Below are 16,633 nucleotides of genomic sequence, written 5' to 3' on the forward strand. Positions count from 1 at the left end.
ACCGTATTTTTTTTACCCTCTTCTGCTGCCAATAAAACATACCGTATTTTTTTTTACCTGCGACATGAGGTCAACATCGTGTTTTTATTTTCTGTCGCTGTCAGCTATTTTACACACGTGTACATATATATTCGGCGCAAATGTGGAGCGAAGACGTTACTGTATTTACTATATAAATCTGTGTGGGGACCGGCCAACTAAGGTAATAAAAGGGACAACCACATTTATAAAGACATTTCTAAAAAAATAAAGCAGGAGTACGGAATAGACTTGTCTCCAAAGCAAGTAAACTCCAAGCTGAAGAGCCTGCGAAAGCAGTACAACATTTGCAAAAGACAATAACTCTGCGAGGGGACGAATTACTTGTCCCCATTACGATGTTTTGGCCTGGATATTGGGAGATCGGGCCATAGCTGTCCTCTCACAACATCTCTATCTAGGGCTAGGCTGTTGAAAGTGAGCCGTAAAACTTCCTTTATTGCGACTTTTAATTATCGACCAAATAAATGAATGGCAATTTTGGTAAAAAGGATGAATTTTAACACGATCACCCAAGAAATATTGTTAGCAGAAACGGGGTACTAAAAAATACGGTATAAAAAATACCGTATTTTATACCGTATTTTGAGCAGTTGCAGCAGAAACAGGCCCTGACTCTCTACGAGTGTCGTACACATATCAATGTGTCACCCATAATGTTTGATTATTCGTGAAAATGTGTATACCTATTTAATATTACAACAGCGTCATACGAAACACAACATTCGTTTGTCCACATTATTCTCAATTCACATTACAGATTATATGTGTCAATTTTCATCTACCGATACGAGCATAGTTAGCTTTACTACACTTACGTTCGTATCCACTCATGATATCAGTTACGTTCGTCTATGTTTGTTAATTAAAACTTAGTTTAACAATAATTCAACTGTTTCTTAAACATTAAGTAGCCATTTTGAATGTTGAATTTCAAAATGGAGTGTTTCTCGTAATGTAAATTATTCATTATTAGGCCTATAACACACTTAAATATAGCCTTACCGTTTGATCTTTTTTAATATTTTGGTTAATTTGTCAAGTGCCGCATATTATTTCTACCTTTCAAATAAATTAGTAATTGCACGTTTAGGTTTCTGTTGCACGTTTGAAAACCTCGTGTGCGCCTTCTGTAACCTATTAGTCTTTCAACTCAAGAACAGAAAATAATTCTCTGAATTTAACTCATAAACATTCATTGTTTGTGTACTATCAAACAATAGTTTAATAATTAGATACATTTTTTTACGAGCATTATATTAGTGTTAAGCTACTTTCACATCGCGCCTGGATTCAGTCCGGTGCCCTGAGAAAAATATCGTTGAAAATGGGTTTAGTAGTAAGTTTTCTTTTGTCCAATCACCAGTGAGCAAAAATGACCTCGCTTGAAAACGGATAACCGAATTCGTGCGCTCGATGTGAAAGCACACTTAACGCTCGCGATATTTTTCACAGGGCGCCAGACCGAATTCGGGCGCTGATGTGAAAACAGCTTTAATGTCTGGATAAGTTGGTACACAGAGTTCTCTGCGTTCAAATCCTGTCAGATGTCAGGATGTCTCACGACACGTTTTTTTGTGAAGAACGGACACACTTGAGAATGACAGTGATTAGCAATATATTGGCAATATGCCTAAATGGATTCTAAATGAATAATTAAAGAATAACATTCTCTCCCTGAAACAATATTTATGTAACATTCATTGTTATTATGCCATATCAGTGGCCGTAAATACCTGATTCCATTGTGATTTCAGTAAGTGTAAACATCAATGTGATCGTCTCCCAATAGAGTAAAATAGAAAGTGATAGAAATTCTACAAAACAGAACATTACGTGTTCTTTTAATTTATTGCCTGTTTAAAAGCCATTAGAGCAAAGGTGAATTATGCATGATGTCCAAAGTAGCACACAGGGAGTAAATTATTGTATTAATGTTTAGATTTTAATCAATTTTTCCGTCTTATCTTCATTTCAACAAACTTGAGAGAATACTCATATCCTCTCCACTGTCGCCACACAACACCTTTGGCATACTCACTACCGGGCGCGTTTAAATAAACTCCATTTAAGTTTGTGAAATGACACGATTCATACCACCAAGCTCCACTGTATTCTTCTGCACAGTGACCAGTCCAGGCATCGTTGTCACGGTCGAAGGTACTAAAACGTTGATGATTATGAAGAATCATAGCATCACCTAGACAAGTATATTGGAAATAAACACAATGAAAGTGGTGTTCAGTTTGATTTGTGATGAGAGGGATAGTTAAATTAAATATCAAAATGAAGTGCATATTATTGTTATCAATAACGAATTCTTCTATTCTTCTTTCTTGTCCCATTATTCACTCTGTTATGAGCTCGGTGTAGGCCTACTAAGCCTCCGTATTATGGGGTAGCCTGTCCGGTTTATTTTTACACCGCCTTATTCTCTTTAGTGTTTTTCAAACAGGTACTCATTTACAACTGAGGATGGACTGAGCAATGTCGAGAATAGAATCAGGGTCTTTCTGTATATTATTTATATCCAACCACCGGACTACAGCAATTATTACGGTATTAACACTAACAACATGTGTGCGGCTATAGAATGTAGATATTAGGCCGAATATACTGTACCATAAATGAATTGTAAAATAAACATAATATAAAAAAGCTTAACATTAATAGTGCAATAAAAACATGTCGATCCATAAATAATCCTACAAAACCACATACATACTGCAGTATAATATAAATGGAATTATGGAGACTATTTCTGGGGAAAATAACGGACACTGAACCCATATATAATGAATACAGTGCTATGCCTTGACAGTGGTTTAATGAAAAGTAAATTACCAGCAGAAAAAAATAACAAAATAATGTCCAATAGTCTCAAGTTTAGAATAAATTGTAATTTGATAAACCGTAATAAATGTATACAATTTCATAATTCTATAAATATTCGAATATTCCCATTTTATTATGGTTATTAAAATTCGTGTCATGATCAAATGTGACAGTAGTAGGATATGTATCGTCGCAATTATTTTTATTTTAATAGTGGCAGAAGAAAATACAAACTATTCGAGAAAGAACGGGAGGACGTAATTCGTACCGAAAGTACAAATTTGAAAAGGTGGGCATGGATAAATGAGAGAGAAGGATTTGTTTCAATCTGAGATCATGGTGTCTCTTGCCTTTATCGCATTGACCACCTAAATGTTACAAAATAAACAGAGGTCTTCTTAATGCACATTCGTTGAAGCTGACTATCTCAAAATAGGAACCATGTTGAGCCGTGACATGTGCAAAAAGTCACATTTGTGCAAACATGTTGCCCTCAAATGTGCAAACAACCACATTTGTGCAAACATGGCACCCTCAAATATGCAAATCTCTAAAAATGTATAATCCACTAATGTGCAAACATCACGCCGTTAAATGTAAAAACGATCAGTTGTGACGTTAAATGTGCAAATGAAATTTTACAAATATGCAAATCATTTTTTTTCAACTGTTGTATTATGGTATAGCGCCCTCTATAATGATCAGCATTCATGACTATATTATATTGTACAGCTGCAGTGTAGCATAAATGTAACAGCACGGTAGTGTTGTGGATGGATATACAATGAGTTGTGAATAAAGACGGTTGTACATAATAAAGCTGGTTCTAGGTGTGGTTTATTAATGTATACTTTATGGTAGCCTTGTAATGACTGGATACTACATCAACCAAAATTGTTTATTAAAAATGATAACCTAATTCCTATAGTCACGGGTTTTTCTAAAAATGTTTTCAAGATATAGCCACTTACATATTTTTGTAGTACAGGCTGAAATAATCTGTTCACACAAACACACAATCATGTCTGGGGATGCAGGACTGACACGTGGTCGCTGCTTACTGGAGAGGGTAATCCATACTGTTAAAATTGATTAAAAATAGTTGTCCTCTTTTTAAATTTGAAATTGTGAGGATTTTCCTGCGCAAATCGTTTTAAGTTAACTAATTAATTAGATGAATAATATAGATGAAGTAGGTATGAATATGGTACAAGCATTAGGCGATTGTAAATGTTATGCACGATTTAAAATAACACAGATTTCATTGCGCAATTTGATCTGCACAACATTGTGTAATTTGAAATTCGCGAGGAAATCTTTGCGCAATTTTATTCTTTTACCTGCATTTTTTATTAATGTATACGGATTTATGAGCTTTGGTTTTATCAAATACTGAAAATACTATGTGCTGTTCGAAATTTTCTGCGCAATTTGAATATTGATTCAATTTGCGCAAGAAAATCCTCACAATTTCAAATTGCATAATTGTTCAAATCGCACATAACAGACATCAATTTAAAATAAAATAATATAAAATCTGATGAACTCAGTTGATTATGTTTTGTGAATTTCCTTTTAAAATAAGAGGATAACTATAAAAGATTTCACTTCAACGGTATGGATTACCCTCTCCAGCAAGCAGCGACCACGTGTCAGTCTTGCATCCCCAGACATCATTGTAATTTGGGTTTTTTTAAACAGATTATTTCAGCCTGTTCTACAATTAAATTCATGGCTATATCATGAAAACATTGTTAGAAAAAGCCGTGACTATTTATTTTTAATAAACGATTTTGATTGAAAAAAAGATTTGCACATTTGTAGAATTTCATTTGCACATTTAACGTCAAAAGTGATCGTTTTAACATTTTTAACGGCGTGATGTTTGCACATTAGTGGATTATACATTTTTACAGATTTGCACATTTGAGGGTGCCATGTTTGCACAAAGGTGGTTGTTTGCACATTTGAAGGCAACATGTTTGCACAAATGTGGTTGTTTGCACAAAGGTGACTTTTTGCACATTTTACGGCTCAACAAACCACCACCGTTTGATTTCGATTCGACTGAGCCCGGTGATTGGCCGTAACAAGTAGCCAGGTACTATACAGTAATAATTAATCTCCTATTTAGTGAATACATGTATGCTTAAAGCTCTGTCTACACTATGAAACTAATTTTGACAAAAAAAAGTGTGATTTGCCCAAATATAGTAGTGTTATGCTCAAATATAGTAGTGATATGACCTTATCATGTCCATATATGGGCACATCATATGCTTTTGTCACATAAAGTTTGATAGTTTAGACAGAGCCTAAAACATAATTCAAACGGCTATAGATAAACGTAACTTTTAGCATTTTAATAATATTAGATACAATTTTTCATCCATGGTTTTGAAAGTTTAAATTTACAAACACGCCATGAATTATTAGGGACTTTACGAAACAGGACGGGAAGCCACAGGACGGTGCGCATGAATAATGTGTGAGTATGCATGAGCTTTTTATCAAAGTGGACGGAGCTTATATTAGCGTGAAATTCTGTCGTCTTAACTTTTTGAGGACGAGAAAAATGGCATTTTTTAGTTTACCGAGAACCACTAGAAATAAGGTACATAACTTTAAAAATACAGCTAAAATTTAACTTAAAAGTGGAATTTTCGAAAGCGTTTGAATGCGAGGCCTATGCTGTACCACCAGGGCAAAGAGATTCAGAAGGGCCCCGCGAGACGGCGGAGGGAGAGATATACTGCTGTTCTAGCTAGGCCATACACCCAAATCAATAAAGACACGTTTAATCTAGCGTCGTGCATGATGGGAATCACGCTTAACTGTTTACCTGCGGTTCCAGAGTACTCGTCAACGAATAATCTGAAGTCTTCCTCAAGACTACCAACACGGAATCTGCCATATTTAGCATGTGCTGTATTACTGTCAAAATCTTTCAAGTCGACACGGAGTTCGTATTCATCTAATATTGTTAATCGTCTGATCTTGTCCAAGCCTAGCCAAAATTCACCAAATATATTACCAAAACCTCTACGGTAACTCCCAAAACCTCGGTAGAATGTTTCCTGACCGTCTTGCCTTCGCTGAAAAACCTAAGTTTCAAAACAGCTCTGAGTTATATAAAATTGGCTATGATATTTGAAAAAAAAAGGAAAAGGAACCAAACTCATTGTAAGAAGAAGTTATAGATCACATAAATAAATATGATCAGAATAATAATTGCGTGTGAGATATTGTTTGTGTCGTAGTAATAAGTAAATGAAGTTATGTGCAGGTTATTTCTTTTAATTGTAGATGGCGGTATGATCATTTTAGAAACCGTCACAATGTTAGGAGATTGTTATTGTTCCCGGGAATATTGTACCATTATCGTCGTACCTCGTCATCCATGTCCTTTATTGGCCATTACCGTTCGTCATCATGCTATTCGTTGTCATAATAATTAATATGGTTATGCCTACTGTAGCATAAATCCTTGTTCAAACCAAGTTCCCACAAAACTAAAACATGTAAAACATTAATTGCGCGACGCAAGCAATACCGTAGCGATGTACTATAGTATGCCTATGTGATCTATACGTTGCATTGAACCCTATAGAATAGTGTGAATCAAACTTTGGAACTCTAAAATGGTTCTTTTTTTATTATGTAAGAATGTTGAATGTAAGATAGGCCTACATTAAAATAATATTCAATGTTTAATGCTTACTGTCCACCCTCCACCATCTGTTGTCATGTCACAGAACACTTCAAATGGAGATCCACAATCATCTGGGTATATAAAATACACATCGCTCTTTGTTTTTCCATTAAGGAGGTGATCTGTGCAGTCCCTTGGACGTTCTATTGAAACTGAAGAAAATAAGTTATACTTAATAGACTATCACTGATAAAATCTCAATATTTGTATTATTTTATATTATTATTTAAAATAATATCAACCGTATGTACTAAAGCCAATTACTACGGGGCGCCGTTCGGGACATTACTCATTTTGTCGACAAAATACAATTAATTATGTGACACATAATTAACTCTATTCAGACAAAAACAATTCTGTGTGACGATAGAATTCATTCCATGTAGACAAAATTCATTCTGTGTGGACAGAATTCATTCTGTGTCAACAAAATACATTTTACGACGACAAAATTCATTTTGTGTCAACAAAATTCATTTTGTATCAACAAAATTCATTTTGTGTCGACAGAAGTCATTTTGTGTCGACAAAATTAATTTTGTGTCGACAAAATTAATTTTGTATCGACAAAATTCATTTTGTGTTGACAAAATTAATTTTGTGTTGACAAAATTCATTTTGTGTTGACAAAATTCATTTTGTGTTGACAAAATTCATTTTGTGTCGACAAAATGACTTTTGTGTCGACAAAATGACTTTTGTGTCGACAAAATGACTTTTGTGTCGACAAATGAATTTTGTGTGCTGAGCCTACTCAAGCGTGAGACAGAACGTTTTAACATGCACATTAGAAGGCGGAGATTTTAATGGTGCCTCAAAGATTGACAGTTACATTAATTTTATTTCACCGACCTTCTCTACTAACACTAACACTTTAAAATTAATTTATTTACCATGAATACAAGAACAGATTATTTCGTGGTACGGCGGAACAGCACTAGTTCTAATGGTACGCACGCGCACTAGAGATCAAATTCTTTCAGTGTTTTATTCACGAAGCAGGATCTCCAAAGAGATACTTTTATATATATAAATACATCAGGCATAGAACATTAATTCTAAACCGCCCGGTGATCTATATATAAATTATGATTAATTCTGACACAGGCGAGCACAATGGAAAAACTTCGGGACAAATCTCCGCCTTGGATACCTACCTTATCTACCTCAGATGTACCGCAAAACGTAGATTTGATAACATTAGTTTCAATATTACGATATTGTTCCATATGTCTATCTTAGGAAGATATTATAAAGGGTTTTGAAAAAAAATTTCTGATTTCATAGGTAGATTTTCAACCGTCCGCGCGGTAGTAAGTAATTTCCGGGTTCACCTTGCAACTTCCTGGTTTCAATTAAGTTGGCCGTTGGTGGCGATAGCCATTTTAGTTTTTTGTTTATTTTCGGACCGCGCGTGAGAAGGTACAGTAGTACATTAATAAAGATCAAATTAAATATATTCATAAAGCATAGGAGTATATTATGGGGAATAGTATATACAATTACATCGGGAGAATGATGATAAGAGTTTTTTTTTAAAGTAGATTGAAACCCCGATAGCTGAGTTGTTGAGTAAGATGCCAGGACTGTATACTGCTGTGTACTATCTGTGTCCCGTTAGGACCCTGGGATACTTCTGCCCATGTTGGAAGCCGTCTAAAACGCCTTCCATCTTTGGCCAAAACGGCCCACTGTGTCGCGGAATAATGTATTAATTATACCAATTAGGCTGGTATTTATTTATATATATAAACACATCAGGCATAGAATATTAATTCTGAACCGCCCGGTGATATACTGAAATTTAATTAATTAATTTGAAACGATATTTATTTATTTAAGCTATAGATATTTTAAAATCGAACGTAATATTCATTATTCCTACATTTGGGACTTTCTTGATGTCTATATGACTTAAGTTCTCTTCACAGCAAACTTAAGCTTGGTTTCCACTAGGATACAACACAAGGATGTAATCGCAACGCAAATAATCAGGACGTGAGTACGATTCATCATCCTCCGCTTCGTGATTGCGTTGCGTCCTAGTAAAAACCAAGATTTAAGATTACTTTCCATTGCTGCATTTCCAGATGTAAATGATCCGCACATTATTCAATTTTAAGTCCGTAGATTTGATAATAGTTAGGGTGAGGTTGAATTAAGCGTTTACTTACTTCCTTGATAAGAAAACAAGCATTTTTTAAACTACTTGATCTAGTTTTGCTTATACCATAAGGAAGTTTAGGCCTTTACTACTCATAATGATATCCAAAAGATCAAGTATGGTAGTTAGTATGGTTGCACTGGTAGTAGTGGAAGTTTTAGGGAGCTTTCGATTTGCGACGACTAAGGACGGACAACCTAGTTCAGATCAATCGATGTGTCGTCGGTCGTCGTCTGGACCTAGAAACCATCAAACCTGTGTCAAAATGGGAGCAAGGTCACACGCCCAAATATTCCACATGCGAACAATGAAATAACATGATGATGTAACACGTCGGTCGTCACAAATCGAAAGCTCCCTATTGATTACATTCAATGTGTAAATAAAATAAACACATTACCTTTGGTCTGACCTTGATTAACAAATACTTTCAATACACTTGATAAGTCAAGAACAGCCTGCTCCAGTTGCCTGATTCTTCCCCCACTGCACTCTGACAATTGAGTCCGAATGTCAAATGACAATTTGTCTACAGCTTCAAGCACTTGACTGTTGGAAACATTTGATCGAGATTTCTGATGAAATGGTTGATGAGGTCGAGCCAATGAACCTACTTCAGAATTTATATCAAACGATCCAGCTTGTCCAATCGTTAGAAAAGTGTCCGTTACATTACTTGCAAATACTGAATTCAGCAGACTAACAAGTAGGCATAAAAATGCTTTGCTAAACATTTTACTTTATTGTTCACAATATAAATATCTACGTGTTTACATCGGTGTAAGCACATTATAGCTCAAAACATCCATTATGTCTACATAGACCTACACAGTGTATTAAAAAAAGAACATTTATTACGGAATGTCAAATTATGGGTAATGCATTAAAATTCTTAGTAGCTGAATATATTAAACGTAATATAAACGTATTATGAGCAGCCGATTCAAATCATTAAACACATGTAGGCCTTAACATGACACACATACACATTCAAATCGAATACATTCTCATTATAGTTCTTTTCTATGCAAAATCATTAAACAATTTATTTCAATTTTTGTTTTACATTACTTAATTTATATTACGCTCTATAAAATTATCTCTTACTTACTTAAACACAATGTAGTGAAAAGGAAATGACGTCAATTACTTGATCTTATATATTGTCTTATGACTTTCCAGTTGGTTCAATAAATATTCTCTCGCAACCTTTAATGTTAATATTAGATCCTCTGAGTGAGATCACTGCTCCGGAAAATTAAAATACTGTAATGTAAGAGTACTGAATGTAAGACTTTCCTTTGTGCCAGAATATTACTACAATTCTTCAACATTATCTACACACATACTTAAATAATATGACAGGTGATGACGCTTGGTTTAATTTGAAAAAACTTACCATTGTTACAGCATTGGTCCTTCTAAATAACAAACTGAATGAAGGTAAATACCGAAGCTTACCTGTAAAATACAGTGGATTGTAAAATCCAGAAAGTAAAACCACGTGACATAAAGTAACATTGAATTATAGCGACTGTTTTAAAGATCATTATACACACTTTCAGAAAGTGCCACCACAGTTTTCTTCACTTGTATTCCCACATACGTAAGCAGCAACAATGACGTCTATAGTCTATGTACGATATAAGTCGTCATTCAGTATAATGATCAACCCAAGACCACAGTCTGACCCGAAAGTAATTTTCTCATAGTAGTATTGTATGGTCTTCCGTAAGAAGTTCGATAATTTCCGACAGGGCGCTGTTGTTCTGTCTACACACTTTGAACATTGTTAGCATTAGACGTTATTATGTCATGATCTTTCAAGTCAATCTAATTCGTTTCAATGAAATGATATCGTATTAACCTTGTTTGAATAAGCGACATTTTCCCAGACTCATATATATCTTTTGTTTCGTTGTAGGGGAGGGGTACCTTTTCATGCTTAAAGTGTTATTATTGTTTTGTATTATACATTTTTCAAACAAGGAATAATCTAACCATGACTTGCAGATCACTAAATGCCTATACAGTGCATCGATATCACCGAGAGTTGAGTTATTCTAAACATTTTACGATAATAACATTTCGATACGTGAATTGTCATACTTAAAACTAGTACTCTCGACCGATAATCACAAGAATTTCCATGAAAAGGAAATACTGTAATAATTATAGGTCTAGTTATTTCAGAAAGCTCTCGAACTAAATAATACCGAACTTTTCTGAAATGTATCTCAGTTAATGAAAACAGTTTAAATGATTTGTTAAGGTATTATTATTATCTTTTGCTGTATACACATTCATCTGAGCAATTAAATTGTATGTTGCAAAAATTTGAAATATAAAGCGCAGTGTTATTTTTGTATATTAAGAATAATGTGTAATTATTGATTTTAAAGATGTATTGTCCCCCTGAAAAATAATTTTTTTAAATTTTGTTGTTGAATATGCCATGTTAATGTCACATAATAGTTATTGACTTCGACCAAAAATTGGATCGAAAAAAAAAATATTTACCTGAAAAAACTGAAATTTAAAGCAAAAAATGGTCAAATTGGCTGCTAGCCAATGGATTTTTGGTTGAATTTAACCATTTATCATGTTATTTTATAAGTGAAAACATTATTTTTTCCATTTTTTTTTCTATGGAAGTGATTAACTTTATTAAAGCTACAAAATAACCTATTCAAAGTCTGATTTAATTAATCTTAATTTTTCATGTTTTTGGGGGACAGTACTTGTTAGATATAAGAAAACACACACAAAATGTGTAGTAAACGTACATTTTATGTTAAACTTAAACGCATTGTGGCGTCGAGAGGACAGAAGACAAAACAATATTTATCAACACAATAAAAACAAATTTGTTTTTCTTTGACCTCGTGGGGTTTATAATCTTGATAAAAAATGATATACTTAACATACTGGTATTTGTAATAATATTAACAATAATTCAATCTTAATCTTTAATTCTAATTTTCATTTCAGTCTTTTTGAGTGAATAGTTTTGTCCTCTGAAATCGTACCAGACGATTCCCTTACCAAATAGTTCCGTTTCACCTATCAGGTAGAGCCCGTTGAGATTGGAGTAGTGACAACCAAGATACCACCAACCGCCACCATAGTTGAGGGCGCAGTTGTAATCAATCATGTCATGATCTCGGTCTTTGGTACTGAACGGGTTGCCACTGTGGTAGGACAGTGAATCCCCTATAATAAATATCAATCAAAAGAAAAACAATAAATTATAATAGCGCAGTACGTATGTTTTGTTATAACAAACCCGGTTGTATTCTTGCAATTTAATTGGTTAATTACGCATCACGTGTCATTTGGAATTAGACCTCTTAACGGAAAAGTGATATCTAATGGCTTTACTCCGTGTCCGCATAGCGATCTAGTATTTTGTCAATGAATTACGATGGATAAATTGATGTAAAATAGGTGTGTTATAAAACAAATAATGAATGTTTTGTTTTCGTTGAATGGAAAGAATATTTCATTCGATGAAAAAATTGTCTGATCTAACGAGGCGAAAATAGAGCAGTCAATTTTTTAACTCATGAAATGTCAACCATCCAACTCAATTACGTTGAATATATTATATACAGTACGTTAAATAATCTATACATTATTATTATTATTGAATGTACATTTTAAAAAATCAACCCAATGAAAATATATTTAGAATCAGGTGAAAAAAATATACTCTAATTATAATTATGCTTGATATCTGTTAACTGGACACCAATTCATTAAATGCGATGTTGATCCCATACCAACGCTCTCCAGAATTATTATATTTTAATGTTATCTCCAGACACCCCAGGGTAGGTAGGTTGATGCGCACAAGCAGAGAAGTGAGGAAGTTCGCTGCTTGCATGTTTAACTACAGATAATGTTGATGTTGATCTTTAAAAATTGTAATACATGGATGCGTTTGCATGTATGTGAAATTAATTAGGAAGCCAAACTAACCAGCATCTCCACCGATGTATTTGCCGAGTTCTAATCTAAACTTGGAATGGTGACTACCAATATAAAATCCGTCGTAACGCGCATACACTTTAGTGTCGTTGAAATCCCACAATTCAATAAGCAGTTCATATTCGTCTTGGTCTGTTATACGATGCATATTCTGGTTCCCGAGCCAAAATTCACCATTAACATTTCCAAATCCTCGACGATAACTGCCATATCCTCGATAAAAACCGACGCTGCCATCTTGTCGGCGCTGAATAACCTATACAAAACAATAATGAACATATTTACTACTGGATTTATAATAATAAAATGTGAAACCTCTAAGTGCTCTATATATTATTACCCCGGTCATTTTTGGATCAAATTAAAATAAATCGAATAAATGCAATGACAAATCAATTACATCCTGTTTTGATAACTGACATGTATTTATTGCGTTTTTGTTTATCGCACTGGGTTTTAATGATCCCGTGTATCATCGCTATCGATCACATCGAATATTGTTTTAATATTCTTTGGTTATCAAATCCAATTTTCATCATTTCAGTTTTAAGGCTATATAGTTAAAAAAAACAGAGTAATATACTGTAAAAATTACAAACCGTCCAGCCACCACCCATAGTCTCCAAATCACAGTAAACTTGAAAAGCAGGCCCACAGTCATGAGGTAGAATTGTGTATACTCCACTCTCATTATAGCCTAATCTTTGTATATCATTGCAGTCTCTTGCAGCGGTCTCTAGAAAATAAAATATGAATAATATAGTAGATAAAAATAAGTAGGCCTATAGTTACATAGTTTAGGAAATCGATATTTGTTATAACCATTAACTACACATAGGGATAGGTCTATTCAATACTAACGTAACTTATGCTTATCCGATTATATTCTTTATTATTCTAATGATTGACAAAATATATTGTATCTATGGATATAAAACACAAATGTATTAGGTTTATATCATTCCACGATTATCTCTAATTGCAGTTTCTTACTTATCTAATCTTGTTCTGGTATCTCATTTTTTTGGGAAATTTTTTCATGTGCTTGTATGATTAATTTTTCGTTTTAAATTGTTCTCTTTTATATTTATTATTTAGTATCTTTTTGTTACTTCGTCTTTTGTGAGAACCTAGGTGTAAAGTTTTGTTATATTTATTTTGGTTTCCTTCTACACATACACTGTTTTCAACCTCAATATGTTAATGTGTGTATGTGTGGAGAATACTGAATAAATGAAGCGAAACGTGGATACATTTTGTATCACGCTCTTATGGAAATCAGTACCTTATTTGACTGAAAAGAGTTACAGTAGAAGAAGATAGAAGTAGTGTCAATGGTTTTTCAGTTTCTAAATGATAGTATCTCATCATAAAACAAATAATTATACAGATATAAAACCTACCTCAAATCTTGTCAGCATATTGGAAATTTTCAGACAAATTTAAATCACATTCAGTACTTTTAAACCAAATAAATAACCTTTTTTTTTTAAATTAACTTGTATATATGTTTTAACGCAATACTGTTTAGATTATTTATTTTAGATAATAATGATCCTAACTGTTACTGTTCTTAGTCGTCTTCTTATGAAGACACATAGTATCCGTTGACGTTCCTTGCTGCTGCTCTTTACTCGAGATCTAAGTTTATACCATGCTATACACCTTTATTTTAACGGGAATAGGCTAAGATTGTTGGGCTATCCTGACTGTATTTTTGTAATGTCAGTAATGATATCACTTTATTGTATGTAGGCCTATTTGTTATAATGATTTTCCATATTAATTCAAATCCAATTTATTCAAATAAAATTATCTTTATATATGTACTAAGTAAGATTACTGTCAATTTTAATTTTAATTCATGAAGTATAAATAAAATGTTTTGAACTTGACCTTGCAATATAAATTAAATGGATTTCAAGAGAAGGGATCGATGACCTATGGCATTAAGTATACGTATTTGTCTGTCGATATGGAAGGATGCGTCTGATAACATGTAGTCTGCAATGTAGCACTGACCACGCCCATTCAATCACAACGAATACTAGAGACAGTAATTATAATAATATTTAATTTGATAAGTTATTTTGATTTGTGAATTCAGTTTAATATTAGATACGTCATTCCATAAAGTCTATAAAATTATTTGCAAATTAACGCGTTAATCAAGATACATTATAAATTGAACATGAAATATAACCAAAATATAAAATTGATTAACTTATTGAAGAAAAAATGGCGAATATACATATCTAAAATTGAAATCATAACATACCGCTTAAATTAGTTAAAACCTTGGGCTCTCTGTAGCAATTTAAAACTTTAGGTATACTGACCAGCGCTAACTGGATAAAGATTTGGAATAGCGTAATAATGACGGTTATTAGATCGACGCCTAGCGTACAAATATTTTGATTTGTAAGAATAATTTGAAGAATTTGTTTTTGATTGACAAGAATAATTTGAAGAATTTGTTTTTAAACAAGAAATATTTCTTACAACAAACGCCGCTCGACAGTAACTAGTAACTAAACATTTTGTGTAACGTAAAACACGTGTGAAATGCTCTATTAATTGTTTTGAGGATATAATTATGATTGGATTTTCCTTAGTTGATTTAGCTTATCAATCAATTAATTAAATCCGCAATCAACCAATCACCTTTTATTTCAGAACAAAGTCCATGGCCTACTGATGTACAGAACAAACATATACATATAAAGACAATAGTACTATGCATATTCCGGGGTAGGGAATTTGCTTCCTACGGTCGTAGTGACCCACATACCCCAACAGTAAACAACATTTCTAATTTCTCAGAACCTTTGTCTTACAGCCGCCGACAAACGTACTCACTAAATCAAACAATTCGTTATCTATACACAGCTTCCCTGATACAATCAATTCGAAAAAAATATTTATCATCATAGAGAAAGGATTACCATCATCATTAATGATAAATTCCTACGTTGACCCAGCCGAAACGAAACATTGTTTATTGAACAGGTCTTACAGACTACTGTCTGTATACATCTCATAGATTCTTTTCTCCCCGTCGTGCTTTCGGGTTTAAGCATGTCTCGTCGTACGAGTTTACAAATTCCCATTTTCCGCCTTAATAAACTACTAGCGTCCGCTATTGATTGACAAATCAAGCTGACCTGAAGTAACTAGAAAGTCATGTACAGGCACACAGTGGTCTAGTAGCAAACTACCACTTTCTGTACACACGTGCCGCGGCTTAATATTTCACTTACCTGCAAATCTAGTGTTAACTGCTTTATCAGATACGAGGTAGTTTGTTAGTCCTTCTACCGCTAAAGACATACGGAGACATTCTTTACTCTGGTTTACTCCGGCTAGGCCTCCTACTTCTTGACTTAGTTCCTCAATTTGCTCGAGAATACTCGCATTCTCCTTGCACTTACAACTTGATGAATTGCCATAGATGAAATGTTTAGAGCTTTCGGAATTTGGTTCTGTGGCATTACTTACATATTCACATTTTAAAATAATTTCTTTAGAATTATCTTCAACATTGTTAAAGTTTCTGCTATCCAAAGTTATGTCTGCTGCGCCCTCAACGAATATAGCTAATTCATATCCACTGAACTTTAAAACAGAAAGAAAACATACATTCGTAATTAAATTTAACAGTTTCATAATAGAAAACTATTAGTTGAAACTGATTGGTATTCACACGTCTGAACTGTACTTCCCTGGAAGTAAAATGATTAATTATGATACAGAACTCTTAGCCATTTCAATTGTTCTAGTTTAGGCGTTTGTCTGTTGGTAATCAGTTTGGTTGGAATTGTCGGCTTGATAAGTTTTTAAGCCTCTATTGCTTCCTGTCAGGAAGACACTGAATTTACTTTTCTCTTGAGACG

The 16,633-nt window shown here is 33.6% G+C and overlaps 1 protein-coding gene across 1 annotated transcript; it reads right to left on the reverse strand.

The window, feature by feature from the left end:
* Nucleotides 1-1,988: 1,988 nt before the first annotated feature.
* LOC144840986 (uncharacterized) lies at nucleotides 1,989-16,609 on the reverse strand. The gene is made up of 8 exons (XM_078697101.1): nucleotides 16,001-16,609; nucleotides 13,340-13,476; nucleotides 12,732-12,996; nucleotides 11,714-11,963; nucleotides 9,151-9,488; nucleotides 6,596-6,738; nucleotides 5,717-5,978; nucleotides 1,989-2,239 (listed from the first exon to the last, which is right to left on the reverse strand). The coding sequence occupies exons 1-8, from the start codon at nucleotides 16,404-16,406 to the stop codon at nucleotides 1,989-1,991; spliced, it is 2,052 nt and encodes a 683-aa protein (XP_078553227.1). The 5' UTR covers nucleotides 16,407-16,609.
* Nucleotides 16,610-16,633: the final 24 nt, after the last annotated feature.

Source organism: Antedon bifida, chromosome 4 (assembly GCF_963402885.1).
Source record: "Antedon bifida chromosome 4, ecAntBifi1.1, whole genome shotgun sequence".
In the NCBI taxonomy this organism is placed as follows: Eukaryota; Metazoa; Echinodermata; class Crinoidea; order Comatulida; family Antedonidae; genus Antedon; species Antedon bifida.